The 19,371-nt window shown below is 37.1% G+C and overlaps 3 protein-coding genes across 5 annotated transcripts; 2 read left to right on the top strand and 1 right to left on the bottom strand.

Moving 5' to 3' along the window:
- Positions 1–3,548: 3,548 nt before the first annotated feature.
- Positions 3,549–10,978, top strand: LOC141637271 (xyloglucan endotransglucosylase protein 2-like). The gene is made up of 5 exons (XM_074446832.1): positions 3,549–3,754; positions 4,193–4,388; positions 9,103–9,203; positions 9,589–9,782; positions 10,364–10,978. The coding sequence occupies exons 2-5, from the start codon at positions 4,199–4,201 to the stop codon at positions 10,764–10,766; spliced, it is 888 nt and encodes a 295-aa protein (XP_074302933.1). The 5' UTR covers positions 3,549–3,754; positions 4,193–4,198; the 3' UTR covers positions 10,767–10,978.
- LOC141637270 (serine/threonine-protein kinase STY13-like) lies at positions 5,323–15,981 on the bottom strand. Of its 3 annotated transcripts, none has more exons than XM_074446829.1 (7): positions 15,398–15,976; positions 14,484–14,616; positions 13,947–14,142; positions 13,480–13,604; positions 12,550–12,708; positions 11,922–12,174; positions 5,323–5,604 (listed from the first exon to the last, which is right to left on the bottom strand). In XM_074446829.1, exons 1-7 carry the CDS (start codon positions 15,619–15,621, stop codon positions 5,417–5,419), a joined length of 1,278 nt encoding a protein of 425 aa, XP_074302930.1. In that variant the 5' UTR covers positions 15,622–15,976; the 3' UTR covers positions 5,323–5,416. The 3 variants fall into 3 exon arrangements, with proteins under 3 accessions (XP_074302930.1, XP_074302931.1, XP_074302932.1); XM_074446830.1 differs by having other exon boundaries at positions 12,655–12,708; positions 15,398–15,919; XM_074446831.1 differs by lacking the exon at positions 5,323–5,604 and having other exon boundaries at positions 11,310–12,174; positions 15,398–15,981.
- A 788-nt stretch (positions 15,982–16,769) lies between these two features.
- Positions 16,770–17,519, top strand: LOC141637225 (uncharacterized). The gene has a single exon (XM_074446788.1). It carries the CDS (start codon positions 16,770–16,772, stop codon positions 17,517–17,519), a length of 750 nt encoding a protein of 249 aa, XP_074302889.1.
- The last annotated feature ends 1,852 nt before the right edge of the window (positions 17,520–19,371 follow it).

Below are 19,371 nucleotides of genomic sequence, written 5' to 3'. Positions count from 1 at the left end.
AACATGCTCCTCTAATTAGACTAATGGGGTATTTATAGTGAAAATTAGGGAGGATGCATTAGGGTTAACTAAGGGCTAAACTAGTAATTACACTTTTTAAGTTGAGCAAGGAGCCTCCGGGATTATCCGAGAGAAGGGCTTCTCCATTTCGTAGCTTGAAGAACGAAATCGTCTTTGTCTTTGTGATCCGTGCGGCCGGGAGCCTCGGACGGCGGATGCAGGATGGACGATCCGAGCGGATCAAGGAACAAGACGCTCGGACTGGGCATGGGGAATCCGAGCGGATTCTTGGTGAGGACGCTCGACCGGCGAGGACGACGGATTCTCTACAATCCGTTCGGATTGTAGTTCAAAGAGCTTTCCTTCTTCTTTTTCTTCCCTTTTCTTCATGAATTCCTTGGGGATTTCCTTGGGGACTCAAGGATCCTTTTCTCAACAATGCTCTTCTACTATGCTATGTACAAAGGCCTTCTAGTCTTGTCTCTCCTTGATGCTTGGTCATTGAATATGATCAATTTAGCCTTGTTTTGCCGTGAAAATGCAAGATTCTTACTCCTTTCCTACCAAGGGATCAAAATCTCAAAGAATATGCAAAACAAAGAACTAAAGATAAGAAATGACCCAAATAGGCACTAAAAAGCATGGAAACAATGGTAATTCGGGGGCTAAATATGCGCCAATTATGGTCGCATCAAGCTCCTTGGACTGTTAAAAACCGTGAAAAAGGGCTGCCATATTGATTCTTAAAGTTCCTTCCTTGCTTGGCATTTTGTTTGTACAAAAAGGGGACCATTTGATGTCACTTTCCAATGGAATCTTTACAATTTGTGCTCATCTTTTCTCCTTGGAAACCGGCTGTTTTGGCTCAAAAATCTCGGTTGACACATTTGCTTCAACCCCTCCACTTGTTGCGACATTCACCATTCTTTGGTCTTGTTTAGTAAGACCATCACAAAAGTTCACTAGTAGGTCGTCACCACTTAACCCGTGGTAGGGGCATTGGGCAACCAACCGTTTGAACCTTTTCCAAAACTCGTACAAGCTTTCACCCACTTCTTGCTCCGGAGAAGTGATGGCCTTCTTTGCATGGTTGTGTCGGGAATCGGGGTAAAACTTTTCAAGAAATGCCGACTTCATGGCCTTCAAGTGCGAATTGTACCCGATGGGAGGTAGAATAGTCAATCCTTGGCCGCATCTAGCAAAGAGAATGGAAAAGCCCTCAATTTGAATTGGTCTTCCGTGACTCCATTGGGTATAGCATCATGTGGAACTCGGAGAGATTATGGTTGGGGTCATCTCCCGCATGCCCATGAAATTTGGGTTGATTGTGGATAAAGTAACCCTTCAACTCAAAGTTTGTATTATCCCCCATGGGTGGGTAGGCAATGTATAGGGGTTGTGTATCATAGTTTCTAGCCCGAAGTTCTCGGATGGTTCTTGTATCAATAGCCATTTGGGAATACTCGATTTCTATTGGTTCAACCGAAATGGGTGTGGAAGATTCCTCTTCAACTTGTTCTTTCCTTTGAGGTCGATTATAGAAAGGATTTGAGAATAACCAAGAATATGCCCCCAGAGTCTTCCTCTTCTTCTAAATTGAACTCACTACCTTGGTGTTGAGACCTAGGCATATACCTTTGCACTAAACAAGATGAGTTAGAACTACCACTTACTTTTAACAATAAAAAGGAAATAAGAATAACAAAGCATAAACCACAACTCATGTTCTAGTTACGTTGCCATCCCCGGTAACGGCGCCAAAATTTGATAGAGAAAATACCGGTTGTCGTTAATACTAGAATTAACTATCAAATAACAATTTATGGACCTAACTAGACTCTACTAACTTCTAACAATAAGGTAGTAAAATGGCAAGTTAGGGTCGAACCCAAGGGAAGGACCTTTAACTAAAGACTCGAATTGTAAACTATTGACCAACAATCACTAACTAAGACTCCTCTTAAGTAATTAAGATACTAATAATAATTTAGACTCAATAATTTAAACTAATCACAAACAATGGGTATTCACAATGTTCAACTTGTAGGAAACATAAATGGATAAGACATTGGTTTGGAAACAAACATGAAAAAGAGTAAAAATGGAGACTTTCCTATTGACACAATTCAACAAACAAGTAGTATGCAAGAATTCAATATAAGAGAAAAGCTTGGCGTAACATGGTTCAACAACTACTTTCTAAGCATAGAGATCCTGTCTTTTCTTCCCTCAACAATTACTCAACAACTTTCATAAGATGGTGATTACTTGCTCCTAAGCTAGAGTAGTTAATTCAATCTATATGGTCACCCAATTGAAAACCACAAGAGGGTTTACACACAAGAGCATTAAGATCAATTCCAAACAAAAGAAGTCAAGATTAATCATTCAGGAGGCTTAATCCAACTAACCAAGAACTAACTTGCAAATTCCACTCACAAAGATACAAACTTTAAACCAAATTCATAAAGATACAAGCTTGCTACAAGGATTGCAATAGTAGAATGAATAACATGCAGGTTAATTACTCCTAACACAATAACATCCAACATAAACATGAAATTCAAGGAATATGCAATAATTATTGAGAAAAGATTAAAAGATTCTTACAAAGCTTAAGAAAAGTAGTGTCTACCAATTCAAATTACACCAAGGAAAAGGTCTAGCCTTCCATAACCATAGATGAATCTAAGATTGATGGAAAGATTGACATAAACCCAAGCCAAAGATTACAACTTTGCCTTCCAAATACCAAGTTCTTACTCAACATACAAGTTTATGATTATTCAATAATGGTATCATAAACTAGGTCTTCATACAATGAAATATATATATGACTGCACTCCTTTCTAGGTTAAACCTCCTTTGGGTTTCACGAGATGGCTTAAGACGGGTGATCAACTTTCGAAAGCTGAGGAGAACGCAGGCCTGCATCATAAGGCGCAGGCTGCGTCCTAGGCTGATCTCCGCTCCCTATTCTTCTTCTCGTTTAACTTCTTTCACCACTTGTCTTTCGTACTCGTTCATCAAGGAGTGACAACTTCTATGCTAGCTCGTTTGGAGTCTGCCTTCATTGATTGCTTGTTCCGGGGTGTGGTTATAGGTACTTGCTCGGGACTCCGAACTCTCTTCTCAAAACCTTGCTCCATATATGCATTAAAACACGTTAAACACAAAAACTAATGGGATGGGAAGACTTGTTCATTATACCGACAAAAGACCCTTAAGTAAAACCAAATTAGGACTAAGAATGCCTTATTGACTCGACAAGTTTGACTCTATCAAACATCAAAGAATTAAAATATAAATAAAAACTTATAAAAGTTTAAAAAAAAAATGTATATAAGCTCAGTTAGATTTGTTATGGTTGTACAACAACGAGTTGTATGAATAGTATTTGTGGTTTAAAACTAGTTAAGATTATTGGAATATTTAGACAATCAATGATATCCGCCATAATAAAATAAGACTGTCTTGTAATGTGAGACGGTTATTTTAACGTGTTAGAAGATCAAGGTTAGATAGTCAACAATAATGGAGCAAATTACGGTGGAGGAATACAAGGTTAAAAAGAGGTGCAACACAGTAGACCAGTGCACGAAGCACAAGACAGTAGCTATATTCCAAGTCACTGCACTAATGTTCAAATTCACGCCTGTATAAAGCGGACACCACACCACACACTTATTATAATAATTCTTCACTCTATCCCTTCATCTCTCTCTCTCTTTATTATCATTGCATTTCCTTCGAGGTAATTCCTATGCTGTAATTTTATCATATTCTTCCTTACATTATTGGTCTCATATATTATGTTGTTCCAACATTGTAGCTAGAATCTGTAGATGTATGTTTATATAATGTGGTTGTGTAGTGTATTTTGTGGTGGTGTTGGGCGGGGTAATATTGGTCGATGAGGTTTTGGTCTAGTGGTCGTATGTTGGATCAGTTTCTCATATTATACAAGGGTTTTGTACTATAGTTTTTGGATAATGGGGTATTTAAAACCGTTTAAATAAATAGCAGCCTTTATAATTATAATTATAATTATATATATTATATTATATACTGGTAGTAGATAATGTGCATCAAGATTTGATAAGATTTTGTTGTATTATACATTGGGTTAGGTTTTGGATTGAGTTGGTTCGATAGAATTGAAACTAGTTATTTACTGGGTAATTAATTGCAGGGAAAAATGAGAGGATGTAATGAAAAGATGACGATTATACTACTAATGTGTATAGTAAGTGGAGTAATGGGAGCAGCCCCTAAGAAGCCAGTGGACGTACCATTTGGAAGAAATTATATACCAACATGGGCTTTTGACCATATCAAGTACTCTAATGGTGGCTCTGATATTCAACTTATGCTTGACAACTACACTGGTATATGCTTCTTCTCTACTTGCTTCCATTTCTTCATTTTAGATCTACTTTTACTCTCGCCTTGTACTAAGTTTTACACTGTTAACATTAATAAAGTAAAAAATAATCTAATGTGAGTAGATGCTATCCCGTTTTCCTTTTTGGTAGTGGCTTTTTCATTAGTCACTAATATAACAATAATAACATTCTTCTGTTCAATAACATTAGTAATGTGTATTACTCCCTCTGTCTCGGTCATTTGTTGTCCTATTTTATTTTTGGGTATCTTAGTTAATTGTTGTCCTTTCTATTTTAAGAATGAATTTGATGAGTATTTTGATCAATCACACAAATTGATCCACTTGTCATTTAGCAATTGACCATCTTCACTTTCCTTGGTCTTTGTACCAAAATCAGAACAAATGACCGGGATGGAGGGAGTAAAATTTTACACTAGAAATGTTGGGTGTTAATATTTAAATTATTGCTTCTATTTACTCTGCCTTTTTTAAATCTTTAGCTGTTTTACTGTAAATATTGTTTTTGTAACATATGGTGGAAAATGATGATGGTGAGAGATGTTGTGTGAAAAAACTACTATTATAATCATACAAGAATTTCTTCATTTAGAATTGCTATATTTAATGTAGAAATTTGTGAAGAATAAGATGAGGATAAATAAAACAAAATGAAATATTTTGAACAATTGAGTAGTTGTGGATATTTATGATGTAAATTGATTTCAAATAAATGTTGGACAGACTTTGCAGTTTGATTGATTAGTTTGACTCCAAGCTGAATAATGAACCTATAACTAAAATGTACTCGTAACCACTAAGTTGGGTTATTGTCATTGACCTCTATAAACAATTTAAGACGATGTCGAGAATTCAATGTGTTATGTCGTCCGTGTTTTTTGACATGCCAAAATGTTGTACTGTACCATGTACCTCAAAACTCAGCTGAGTACAATTTTTTTTTTTTTTGACAACGATGTACTATTATATAGAAAACGAGGCTACAAAATCCGATTACATACACTAGTTACACTACAAACCGGGGGGCATTAGAAGCCCATCAACTAGAAGATAACCAACTAAAGTAACTACTATTACACACAGACTGAACACATAGACGGCGCGTCTTCCGTGGGGGATGGTAAAGGGTGTCGAAATGGATTGAACATTCGTCTTTCCTTTTAGAGCACATGATAATCTCCAGGGTCCTCGGCCTAAACCTGCAAAAAACAGATGAACATCTAACTGTCATTAGTGAGGTATCTGATAAGCAATAAACTAGGTCGTTAAAATACTAGAATTAGCGTACCAAATTAACAATTTATAAGCCAAACTATACTCTAGACTACTCTAAATGATAAAGTAATATAGTGCAAGTAAGGGTCGAACCCAAGAGAAGGTCTTTTAAGCCAAGTACTTGAATTGTAAACTATTGATTACTAATGACAAAGCTATAGACAAACAATGGTTATTTACAATGGCAAACAATAGAGAGACATAAAAAGGGGGGTTTTAGAGTTGATTTGTGACATGAAACAAAGTGAAATTTGCAATCCTATTCTAACAAGCAATATAACAAACACTTGGTGAGTAAGATGATTCAATAATTAAGAGAACTTGGTGCAATCCTACAAGTTCCAACTTTTCTCAAAGCAAGACTCTTTTCTCTTTAGTTTTCATTTACCGAACAACAATCCTCAAGCATGTGATTACCACTATCTAAGCCAACAATGATAATCCTACTTCAACTACAAATTCTAACATTAAACCATGTAAGAATTGTAACCAAGAGCATGAAGAACAAAACCAAGAGGAAAGTAAATGGGATATCACAAAGATATGTTTAAACCAACAAATCCTATGATACAATTAACAACAATCATGAGATGCTTCAACAAGTTATTACAAAAGCAAGCAACTTTGCAACAACAAGCAATAGATGAATGAAAAAGAGGCAAGGGTAATTACTTCTCACAACAAAACATTCATCATGTCATTAGAACTTAGAAATTGAAACAAATGAAAGAGTAGAGATTAAGGAGTCAATACAATGAGAAAGATGGAAACTTGCAATGGATTACACCAAGTAGGGAAGGATTTAGCCTTCCATAGTCTTCAAAACCCAAAGAAATAGAGAAAGATTACAACTTTGCATCCAAATAGTCTTCTAAATTATTACAAGATTAAACCCTAAGAATGAGATTAGAAGAGATGATATGATGGTAGGTGATAATCCCAGGTCTTCAAACTTCTCGGGTATATATAGGGCTTCACGAAAACCTAGAAAAATTTCCACTTAAGAAGCCCACAAACGAGATTAGAAAAACCCGCAAAGCACTGTCGACTTATGATGGTGCGCACTGCACAAGACTTTTTTGCAGTCAGTGCGACCGGCTCGCATTTTGGGATTTCTATTTTCCACTAGCTAGACCTCTTCAATTGCCTTCATTTCTTCTAGTCTTCATTCCTACTTCTCCCAACTTGTTTCCTAAGTTACAAGTGATCTTCTTGTGCCTTGTCTTGACCTTTGAAAGGTGCTCTATCACGCTCGGGTTCCATGCATTAAGGATTGAGTGCCCAACCGAGTAAAAATGCACAAGTTACCACCATATAACCAATTGCCAATTGTTAGGAAAAGTGTACCAAACGACCCATATTAAAAGACATGAGGGTGATAAAATCACCCTCTTAGACCGACACAAAACAATGCTATTAGTATCCTTAGACTTAGTTCTATCACGAGCATGGCTTGTACATTGGCGGCTAAAAGGACGATCCAATTGGCTACATCGCTTGCTTGAGAGCACCTTTGTGGCTGAGAAAACAAACTGACAATCAGCCATAGAAACCTCGCTAACCTTGCTGCTATAGTCTAAAATCATCTCGGATGACAAGCATGGTTGCATAACGTCAGGAGGATTCACCTCCTCATCAACATAGCTTTTCATTTTTTCAGCTAGTGCAATGTCCATGGATGTGGGAACTACTGCTTCCCGTGAAGAAATTTCACGGGGAGTTCCCGTCAAGATAGAAGTTTCATTGGAGAGGGGCCGAACCGTCATGAAAGCCCCAGAATTTTTATGAATAAATTGCAGCTTTTTCCCTAAAACTCCCTAAAACTAAGGTCTGGTAATCTTTGCACGAGAGAACCAATTTTTTGTGGATTTGCTTTTTATTAGTGAAGCTGAATTTTGAAGAACACGGGGTAAAGGTAAACGAGGGGATGCATTCACTCTCAACTTTTTTATTCATGCCAAGGGGGTCAAACTGATGAATATGTGTACTACCCAATTCCATATAATCCAAAGATGACTTGGAGTTACAATCACTATGAGCTAACGTAGGTGAGTGAGTCTTACTTCCGGTGTCGTGATCCATGCTTACGTTTGAAATAGTGCCAGGACCGTCTTGAACACAACCTGCATCCAAGTTCAAAGCACTACAAGAGGCTTCACCCATTATTTTCGAAGAAAGAACTTCCATCCTTAATAATCGATCCTACCACCCCAACTTCCAGGACCGGTTGGGAAGGAGCTGACCGTTTACCCTTTCTAACATCAAAATCCAAAGACTTCTCCATAACCCGCTTACCATTCAAGTTAATCACTTGTATATTCCTAACATCATTCAGCTCTTTTATTATGTCTTTATTTCGAGGTTCAACGGAAGCCGCTGCCTCTAAAGAACTCAGTGCCTCCGGGAGTCTTTTTAAACCCTTAAGAGCAACGGCGTTACGAAAAAGAGCTTTAGCATTATGAGGGAAAAATTGCAGTACCATAGAGCAGAAGATCAATGCCCCATCAAACGCTTGTAATTTAATGGCACGGGCTGCTAAATTCAAGCATAATGAGATGGCAAGGTTTAAAACAGAATTTGATTCCAACTTAGACAATTCATTGAAAGCAAAACACAAGAGCCGACACGCATAATTGTAGCAATCACCAGCATGGATGTATTGGTGCTGTTTGAATAGGCCATTACCTAATCTTTAAGGATATGAATCTTGTGAAGTGTAGGACAATCCATATTGTCAGCGAAGTTCTCGAACTCATCATTAATATCCGACAACCCATTACAATTGTGAACAACTGTAAACAACTCAAAAAATTCTTCTACGGCAGAAGCGGGTTCCATGAGATGGAAGGCGATTCAAGGAAAACGAGTGTCACAAAACCACACAATAAACCACAAAACCACACAATAAACCACTATAGACCAGCAACTATGTGGATGAAGGGAAACCAACAAAAAGCAGAGGCCAAGTAATTGGTAGAAACCACAAGTGAAGAAAAAGTTACCAGGTCAAGGTAGTACCTCCGTGCAACCCCGGACGACAGAAAATTCTCCACAGGACTCGGAGAAACCAAAGGTTGCTGGAGCTAGCGAGACCGCCACAACAACTAACCGATATACAATTAATTCGATTTTGGGAGAGGAAATGAGACTCTCGCCGACGACCTGTGGGGATTAGGTGAGGCCGCTGGCGAGATAAGGTGAAAAGGGGAGGCGGAATTAATTAGGTTTTCTATTTAGAGAGGTTTTTCCCCTTATTTGACCGATTGATGCTGAGTACAATTTGTGTATGCACAATCGGCTATCTTCTATACTTAGACCTTTGCCAATCTTATACCATTCTTTATGTCCTACACTCCTACATAATCCATTGGATACTTGAATATCCTCAACACTAACCATACATATTACTCGACATATGGCAGGGACGGGCTTTCAGTCTAAGGGTTCGTATCTGTTCGGTCACTTTAGCATGCGTATCAAGATGGTGCCTGGGGATTCGGCTGGGACCGTGACCGCTTTCTATGTGAGTACTAATTGCCCTGTTCCCTCTTAAAACGACGTTTCCATTATGAATGTTACCTCCCCTTGTGTGTCCTGTTTTGCTCTTTTAAGCTTGAGATTTCAAGGGTAGTGCTGCTTCATATTACTCCATGTAACTAATTTAAAGGGTTCCAGTTGTGCCTACAAAATATGTAAATACTTGTTTTTCACTCTTCTGTTTCATTTCACATTGCTTGAATATAGACAGCCAGCAGAGGTCCGAGCCTCCCAAAACCCAATATAACAAAGCTTCGTCATTGAATATGAACTATTAATAAGAAAGACGAAGATGATTCTAATGCTATATATGCATGCATATTCTACCGACTGAAATTTGTTGATTATCGTCTAATAGTGTGTTTTATTAGCTATCGTCTCAAAACTCAGAGCACGACGAAATAGATTTCGAGTTCTTGGGGAATAGAACCGGACAGCCCTACATATTACAGACCAATGTGTTCACAGGAGGAAAGGGGGACAGAGAACAAAGAATCTATCTTTGGTTTGATCCTACCAAGGATTATCACTCTTATTCTGTACTCTGGAATCTTTATCAGATTGTGTAAGTTTCGCTCTTAAGATTCTTATTCTTTCTACTATTGTTTATTCTTTGCATTTTGATATTTTGATAGAATAAAGATTTACTAGCTATCTCACTATCTGCATTTCTTATATTCTTAAGTAAACCGCTCGAGTATGGGTGTATTTTTGATCACTTGGATAACATCGTTGTAGGCGGTATGAATTATTGTGGTCCAGATGGTATGGAATATTTAGTCTGGTTGGCCATACAAATGCTAACTACTTTATGTCGAAATAGAGTGTATTCATGGAATATGTATGATAGTCAAATATCGGTTTATGGCATAATGAAAATCTTCACTGAATTAAGCATTAGACAATTTATGTAACCCACGTCATAAGTTACCAATACCTAGGGACTTTCCTAGCTACATTGTTGTAGGAAGCTATGAGGGGGTGAAATTACCCTGGCATTACTATGCTAAAAGTGTCATCTCGATGTTTAAATTCATGCTCTATAGATACTGTGGAGTGTGGACGACGTAGCAGGTTTACTGGTTTAGGAAGACTATATTATTATGCTAAAAATGTGGTCTTGATGTTTCACTTGATGCTCTATAGATTCTTTGTGGACGACGTACCAATAAGGGTGTTCAAGAACTGCAAGGATCTAGGGGTGAAATTCCCCTTCAACCAGCCTATGAAGTTATACTCAAGTCTATGGAATGCTGACGATTGGGCCACAAGAGGCGGGCTAGAGAAGACAGATTGGTCCAAAGCACCATTTGTGGCGTCTTACCGAGGGTTCCATATCGACGGATGTGAGGCGTCAGTGGAGGCCAAGTACTGTGCAACTCAAGGAAAGAGGTGGTGGGACCAGAAAGAGTATCAAGACCTTGATAGGTATCAATACAGGAGACTCAGGTGGGTTCGCACCAAATTCACCATCTATAACTACTGTAAGGATACAGTGAGATCCGCCAAAGTTCCTCCTGAATGCAAAAGAGACAGAGACCTCTATTGAGGGTTAATGATAGTACTACTATGTTACACAACAACACTATTTGTGTTACTTCGTCCTCATTTAGCTATGTTAAGATACTTGTGATATTATTGTTGCTATTTCACTAGGTAGACAATGAGTAAATTTCGGGCATGAATTATCGCACAACTTGCCACATTATGTTTAGAAGCAAAGGCACAAGTTATCCCACTCTTTCTATCTTATTTCTAAAATCGGTTGAAGATGTTCTCTTTTGATAATGATAATGAGTGAATGACCCAACTAAACCCGACATACCTTAAACGGTTAAAACTCGTTCAAAATTACTCCGTAATATACATGATGAACCAATTGTTGTCAACATTTATCTAGTTAACATAGTTTAAGTTTGCTCATACTAAGTATCAATTTACTTGGGCAATGATTATTAGAAAAAACTCTAAATGATTCATCATATTTATCTTACATTTATTCGAAACTTCTCTCGCAGAAACCGAAAACAAATGTAACCAAACTGTTGCAATTAGATCAATTGCAACAATGCCACCCTACATAGCCAGAAACTAAATACAACACATCACACCATTTTCATCAATTCTAGTGATTCAACACACAAAAAGCAACACAGTATTTGTATAAATTTCTTTACAAGGATGTGAACTCATACATCCATCCATGTTATATTATTGACAGCTTGTGTATTTCCAAACATGTTTCCTACTACTTGCTATTTACTTTGACATTTTCTCATCCTGATTTTCTATTTCCTACCCTTGGATTTCTAACAACAAGCTAATTACTCCCTCCAATTTCATTTATTGTTCCTCTTTCCCTTTCCATCCATTTTCCTTATTGTTCCCTATTTCCTTTTTTGGACAACTTTGTGTGGTCCAAAATCAATTTGATGTGGGGTCATGTGTATTGTGTGGTCCAAATTGATTCTCTTATTTCTTATGCCAAAAAGAAAGGGGAACAATAAATGAAATTGGAGGGAGTATAAGATATTACACAGCTTGAGTAATAAAAAAAAGGAAAAAAAATGCCATCCTCACAGCATGCCTTTCGCTTGCTATTGGTCGACTAGAAAAGTATACCATGTCATATAGTCAATTTGTCATTGTAAGTTTCTCGTCCTCTTAGTAGCGGTAAAAAGTTGACGGATAAAAGAAAATTTACCCCTTGCACGCACTGAGAACTCTATAATTGCATTATTACTCGGTGAACCAGTTTGATTGTCGTCAGACGTAGGCTTCTGTGGTGGGACAGGTGGTGGTGGTGGTGGTGGCGGTGCGAGTGTATACAGGAAAACATTGAGCATGCGAATAATCTGGCTGAAGCTAGGCCGCAAGTTAGGGTCTTCAACCCAACAAGATTGTATGATAAATACGAGATCTGGGGGTACATCATCTGGGATAATTGGCCTATCTTGCTGCAATTCAATACACAATAACTGTTAAAAACTTAAAAATTTGAGCATCATTTATCCACAAGTACCAACTACCATCCCGAGAGGCTATAGGTATTTGGTAAATCTGTGTTTTTCCATGCCTATACCAGCAACGACCAGTCTCATAGTGCCACCAAAGGGACAGGCACTTGCCATCTCAAGAATCACCAAGTCTTGTTTACTGTCAGCCGGACACCAGTTCTCATCAAGTGTAATCGGGTAAATGAGTATTTGGTGGTATGATCATAATTATTGCAAGACCATTTTAAAGCAGACTTAGTGGAAGCATCAAATTTTTAGGCAAATGTGAATTAGCAAAAGAAGCGAATGTAGAAAAAGCGACATAAGTCTACGCACCTTAAACGCTGCAGCATATGCAGCTTGTAAATTGGACATGCCTTCAAAAGGCATACGATTTGTCAATAATTCCCAAAACACAATGCCAAAACTGTACACATCTACCTTGTTGTTATAATGCTTCTTCTCTCCTTGCCGCAAAGTGACAGTGCTATACAACTGCGAAGAAAACAAAACCAGAAAGCACATATATATTAGCAGGAATTTTGGCTTCTTACTTCGTCTTATTTAAGCACACCACCTCAACGACAAAATACAACAAATTCATAAATCTTACATAGTTGCATATGACAATAACATCTCAACATGTATCATTTTGTTAAGTCAATCTAACAATTCTTTGGAAGGGGAGCCTTTGCGCACCGGCTAAGGCGTTGCTTTGTGACCGTGAGGTCACGGGTTCAAGTCCTTGGAGCGGCCTCTTGCCAAAATGGCAAGGGAAGGCTTGCCCCAATTACACCCTTGTGGTGGGACCCTTCCCCGGACCCTCGCCTAGCGGGGACACCATCGTGCACCGGGCTGCCCCTAATCTAACAATTCTTTCAAATCACTTACACCTCAAGCATAACAGACTCTAATTATTCTGTCTTTCCTATAAGTCACACGGCCGCCAGCAACAATAGAGGAGTTCTGACACAGTAACATGCCATATGATTGTCTACGAACCTGCGACTATGAAAGAATACATGTAATGCGAAGTATGATCCACATGGTACTAAATGTTCTATAATCTGAATATCATTCGTTAAAATGTCCTGCATTTGTTAATCAGGTTAGCAGATATCATCAAACAAGACCTAAATTAGCAGTCGCATGTTAACTAATGTAGCAATCCGAACAGCACTCCTTAAAATGTTGTAAGAATGTTAACTAAGTTAGCAGTCTACGTCAAACAAGATCTAAATTAGAGCTCCAACAATATAAACCAACCTCAGGGGCCATCCAACGGTATGTCCCGGTTTCAGCTGTCATCATCTCAGTTAGAGTTTCTTCTCTTGCAAGACCAAAATCTGCCAACTTCACAGACTTGTGATCAGCCGTAAGCAGCAAATTATCTGAAAAAAAGTCAGTAATTATAAGCTCAAAGAGGGGTACAAGAGTGGTTTCATTGAATGGCATTCCAATGCTAAAGAAGCAAATAGATTGCATATACAAGAAAGTAAAATATTTTTCTTATGAATTTAAGGAAAATATTACTATCTGAAATTACCTAGACAACAACTTAAAGTAATGAAATTGAAGAAGATGCTAACACAGTATATTCAGCGCAAATTCTAACTACTCTGTATATAAGTAGGCGGATTCAAGTACGTTACACAGATCAGTATCAAGTATTCAACTACGAGTTTCAAATCATAAGTATACAATACAAAAATAGCCCTCTAAATCTCTAATACCTGGTTTTAGATCTCTGTGTATAATTCCATTTGCATGCAGACAGGCCATGGCTTTTGCAATGTCAAGAGCATAGCGCAATGCCACATCCAGTTCTAATTGCTTTGGCCGAAGACTATTTAAATACTTCCGCAACGATAGCCCTGGTAATAATTCCGCAACTATAACCATCAAAGGATCCTTGCACGCTCCAATAAACTGCAAACAAAAAAGAAACAAGATACAACCTTCAATATTAGAAAACTACTTATATAAAAAAGGACTATGAAGCATCTTTTCTTCTTGTTGCAAAAGGAGCCATAAGGGCAGCTTTTGATGCTAAGGGGTTTTGAACCCAAGTGAGTATCACTCTCAATGACTTCAATGCTAGACTAGCGAGCATGAGCTCAAAATCAACTATTTTGAATATAGCATACAAGGGAATGTAAGGACAATCTTAACATATAACCTTTCCATGAAGTAACGGAGGCTTAGAGCTAAAATTGAAAAAGAGGAAGTGAGGAACCGAACAAGTAAAATTTTAGGTTCAGAAGACCTGCCTTGACAAGGTTTTCATGTTTGACTCTAGACATCATGTTAACCTCCCGTATAAACCGATCTTCAAGTACAGCCCTTTCGTCACTGGTACTCCCGCGATTAAGAACTTTAATAGCAACAATCCTGTCATGATATCTGCAATCAAGCACATACAGCATTAGGTTCAGGACAACACCTCAAAGAATACAGCAATACGACTTCCCTGGCTAAAGCATTATTAAAGAAACAAGTTCATCATATACAATCAACTTAAGAACCATATAGACTTTATTTTGTTTAATAAAGATAGCCGGATGCTATCAAGGTAGCCAATACTGGTCCTCTCTATAAACATGTTACAGACGAGTACTAGAAAATAAATTAAAAATGTTCAATAGGTAGCATTCCAGGTGACAGTTTATATCTCTACCTCCTCACTCCCTACCACTTCTCGACGTAGATGTTATAAGTTAAGTTACAGTTCAGATACGCAAATACTGCATCTATACTCAAGACGGAAGACACATGCATACTACGAGTACTATTCTATTGACAACGATACTTGGACAAAACACTTATGGAGTTTTCTAAGAACAACGAAACAGGTTAAAACAGTTATAAATAGAACAGTAGCAATTTCAATCTGAACAAATAGTTTCCAACCAAATAATCGTTGTTGTAAAAAAAAAAAAAAAAAACACAATCATAAACAGTTATAAAACAGTTGAAGCAGCCTAATCCTGACAAAATTTCTCCTGAAAACGAAATAACACACAAGCTTTAATTCTCATCAACCAACGAAAACCCACATCAACAAACATCTTTGAACACCCAAAGTGTAAAACAGCCAAAAAAAATTAATTAAATCCAAAGAAACTATACAAAAACCACAATCCTATAAAACCATCAGACAAAAAAAAAAAGGAAAAAATCTAACCTCCCTTCATAAACCTTGCCATGAGCTCCCTCCCCAATCTTAGACCCGATAAACAACAACTTTTGGTCAACCAACAACGTTTCATCAATAAACAACTGCTGTGGCAGCGGCAGCGACAGCGGTGACGATAACGACTCTCCAGTAATCGACCCTTTTCTCGAGACCGAGTTCGGGTTCGGGTCAACACCTCTTTTATTCCCCCTCTTATTATACTCCCCACTCATACTAAATTCACCTTCTCTCCTCAGATTATCCCTAAACACCCCATTTTATGCAAAACCCATCAAAATCAATCTTCCAAATTTAAAAGTCACCATAAATAAAGCTAATTTTATTGTGTGAATGAATGTTCTCAAGTCTTCTCAATTACATCATATAATTGGCTTTACTGTATGAATGGTCCAAGTATTATACAAAAACAACCAATCAAAACTAACCAATAAAAAGCACTACTCTTTTAGCTCAATTAATTTTTTTTTTTAAAAAACCCACAAATTTTGTTTTTGGATTATAAATTGAATTGGGGTTTGATCAACTTGAGTTTGAAGGTTTAGAATATTTGGCTATTGAAGTAAAAGCGGGAGAGAGAAAGACTACAACTAAAGCAAAAATATAGAGTATAATATAAAATTTTTAAAAAGATTGAATTTTGATTAGTGGGAAAAAAGGGAAAGCTTGAATCACAAACATAGAGATTGAACGATTTTAAAATTGTTGGAGAGGTGGGTTATAGTTCAAATTGAAATTTTAATTTTAATTGAGTAATAATCAATACTTCCCCCAATCCACACCAAACTCCCCATAGAGCTTTTCACAGGTTTTAAGAAACATTGAAAAAACAAAGGTAAATTGGGTAGTGAAAATAAAACCCCACAAATTCAGAAGTTGCATAAACAAATTCTAAGTACAATTAAGCTAAAACAGAATCTTTATTAAAGCAACTTGTTTCCCCTAATGCAAATCAATGGGAGGTCCCACTGCTATACCAATTTAACCAACATGGATCCTCTCCATTTCCTTTCTCTCCATTTCCTCTCACAATTTATTTAAATAATAATTACCCCTTCATTCTTATTTCTCCTTTATTTTTATGCGTAAATTTATAACCGTTAGATGTTGCCAAAATACGATCCGAACCATTCATAGGAACTTGCCTCTCCATTTCTTTTTAGGAAATGGAGAGAAATTGGGCTCCAATTTAACTTTTGGTGAAAAGTTTAAAAGTGGCGCCATACATAGAAATAGGTGGGAAAATAGACACAAATTACAAGAATCATTACATCAACATTACAGCATTACTAAATTAATATAAAACCATCAAAAAAAAATTACAGTCTTTCTCTATTTACATTTGTTACAAATCAAGGAAAAAATGGGTAAAATAAACCTAACAAATAATCAAAGAGACTCCATTGCCCACTTCTTGTTGGCCAATTCTTCTAAGGGGATCCCTTTCAAAGGCAAGATCAAAGAAGCTTCGGTGAAATGGGGAGTCGATCGCAAAACAATATGGCTATGGTGGACTAGAGCGAAGGAGAAAATATCCAATGAAGATGCCATTCACTTGACAAGTCTAAAGATGGGAAACACAAATGCACCGAAAGTTGTTATAAACAGGGAGATGATAAGGAGTATGTCAGTGAAGAATAGAGGGTCAATCAGCAAACTTGCAAAGAAACTAAAGACTGTCCAACGGTGGGTGAAGAAAGGTGAATTACGAAAGCATACCAATGCAATTCATCCAACTTTGAATGATTCCAACAAGTTACAAAGGTTGTTATTTTCTCTTACCTCAACTTTTGTCGATATACTAGCAAATAAAATCATGTTTAAAGACATGTCAAACCAAATCCATATTGATGAAAAATGGTTTTACATAACCAAAACAACCGACTCTTTTTACATTCTTAGTGATGAAGTACCTCCTAATCGATCATGTCAATCAAAGAGATACATAACCAAGGTTATGTTCATGTCAGTCGTAAGTAGGCCAATATATGAAAAAGATGGTGAACTTCTCTTTGATGGCAAAATAGGGATGTTCCCTTTCATAGAGGAACAACCTGCTGCTTGGAGAAGCAAAAAACAGAGAAGCCGGAACATTGGTTACAAAACCTATTGAATCAATTACCAAACAAGTTGTCAAAAATTGTCTTATCAACAACATAATTCCAGCAATTAAGGCTAAGTGGCCAACAAATATGAGTAAGGATATATACATTCAACAAGATAATGCAAGGCCTCATATATCAGACCTTGATGCAGAGTTCAGAGCTGCTGCCGGCTCAGACGGGTTCAATATTCACTTAGTATTTCAACCACCAAATAGTCCAGATTTGAATATCAATGATTTAGGTTTTTTTCAAGGCTATACAAACACTACAGAATGAGATTGCAGCTACTACAGTTCTGGGACTAGTGGATGCAGAAAGCTTATGTTGATCATGTTCCTTTGCAATTAAACTTCAACTTCTTAACATTACAAGGAGTCATGGTAGAAATAATTAAATGCAATGGTCACAATGATTTCAGTATTCCTCACATGAAAAAAGGAGCACTACTAAGACAAGGTAATCTACCAAAAGACCTCTCTGTGGATGTGTCTTTAGTGAGGGAGTTCTTAGATTACTTAGATGAAAAGGGAGAGTGGGCTGTAGTACAGTACCTAAGAGAGGGAATTCTACATTTAATTCTAACTGAAACAAATGGTGATGATGCAAATGGTGATGATGTAAGTGGTGATGATACAAATGTTGATAATGCAAATGTTCATGAACCAAATGATGATGATGATGAAGATTTTAGTTGGGGTGGTTTACTTGATCTTATTGTTGATGATGAACTAAATTTTGATGATGCATATTATGATGATATTATCATGATTGAATAGGTATGTAAACCTGAAGAATGACATATCATAAGACAAGTTTTTGGTTAAAGGAATGACAAAACAGAAGACAAGTTTTTGGTTGAAGGAATGACATAACAGAAGACAAGTTTTTGGTTGATTGAAAAACATAACTGAAACACCAGAAGACAATCAGCATTTTTTAATGCAACAAGCACCTTTTGCCTTTCTTATGAAGTGTTTAAGTAGGAAACATTATCAAAGATTGTTGAAACTGATGACATTGTTTACTACCTAAACATCTTTTTTTTTTAATGTAATGTAATTTGAATTTTATGTTTGATGATAATTTAATGAATGCTCAAATGTTAACTACTAGTGGTTGAAAACTGTCACATAAAAACATGTCATCATTGTTGGCAGCAACACTAAAGCTCTCAGGGAGGAACCCTCTCATCACTGAGCTTTTAAATGAATCAAATTCATGCCTCCTTAACCAATCACTGATTGGGGTGACTTGAATTGGTGAATTAGTGCCTCCTTAACCAATCATAGACTGGGGTGGCATTTAATTCTCTTTTCTATATGGGGTTAAGGGAAACTTAGAATAAGACAAACCCTCAAACGAAATCATTGGTTCACACAAGATGAATAACATGCAAATGATCAGCATGCTAAAAATCAAATCTAACCACAGACATCATCAGTTCAGTACATCATCAATTACGCAGAGAACTAGAACATGCGAGGAAAACAGATCTAACTACACACACGAGCAGTTCAAAACCTCAGCAATTCTAGATTAAGACATGCACATTCAGGTATCACAATTTAAAAAAACAAACAATAAATAAAACAAAAGAGATTATGGATGAGAACACAACCAATCCGCTTTGAAATCAGGCCAGTAACTACGGAAACCAGGCATCAAAGACACAAAATCTTGAACATTTCATTGTTCTCAGGAAGATCGTAGTCCACAAAATGATAGTTGGAATCAAAATCCTTCCATGGATCAGAAGAACGAGAAGCCCCATTTACAGACCGTACATGAGGATCACGAGGTTACGAGAGGAGGCGAAACAACACAAGAACCATCAATCATTGCATAATAATCACAACAATA

The sequence above is a fragment of the Silene latifolia genome, unplaced genomic scaffold (assembly GCF_048544455.1).
Source record: "Silene latifolia isolate original U9 population unplaced genomic scaffold, ASM4854445v1 chrun_scaffold_16, whole genome shotgun sequence".
Lineage (NCBI taxonomy): Eukaryota > Viridiplantae > Streptophyta > Magnoliopsida > Caryophyllales > Caryophyllaceae > Silene > Silene latifolia.
The sequence above is the reverse complement of the archived record's forward strand: the minus strand, read 5'-3'. Positions and strand labels throughout refer to the sequence as shown.

Bases quoted from the DNA above. Each gene is read 5' to 3' on its own strand.
- LOC141637270 (XM_074446829.1), bottom strand. From the start codon at position 15,621: ATGAGTGGGGAGTATAATAAGAGGGGGAATAAAAGAGGTGTTGACCCG. The intron at 14,143-14,483 runs GCAGGTCTTCTG...TTTTGTTTGCAG, and splicing joins AACATGAAAACCTTGTCAAG to TTTATTGGAGCGTGCAAGGA. The intron at 5,605-11,921 runs GTAAATTTTCTT...TGTTTTTTGCAG, and splicing joins GTTCTCAGTGCGTGCAAGGG to GTTTAGGCCGAGGACCCTGG.
- LOC141637271 (XM_074446832.1), top strand. From the start codon at position 4,199: ATGAGAGGATGTAATGAAAAGATGACGATTATACTACTAATGTGTATA. The intron at 4,389-9,102 runs GTATATGCTTCT...GACATATGGCAG, and splicing joins TATGCTTGACAACTACACTG to GGACGGGCTTTCAGTCTAAG. The intron at 9,783-10,363 runs GTAAGTTTCGCT...GATGCTCTATAG, and splicing joins TGGAATCTTTATCAGATTGT to ATTCTTTGTGGACGACGTAC.
- LOC141637225 (XM_074446788.1), top strand. From the start codon at position 16,770: ATGGGTAAAATAAACCTAACAAATAATCAAAGAGACTCCATTGCCCAC.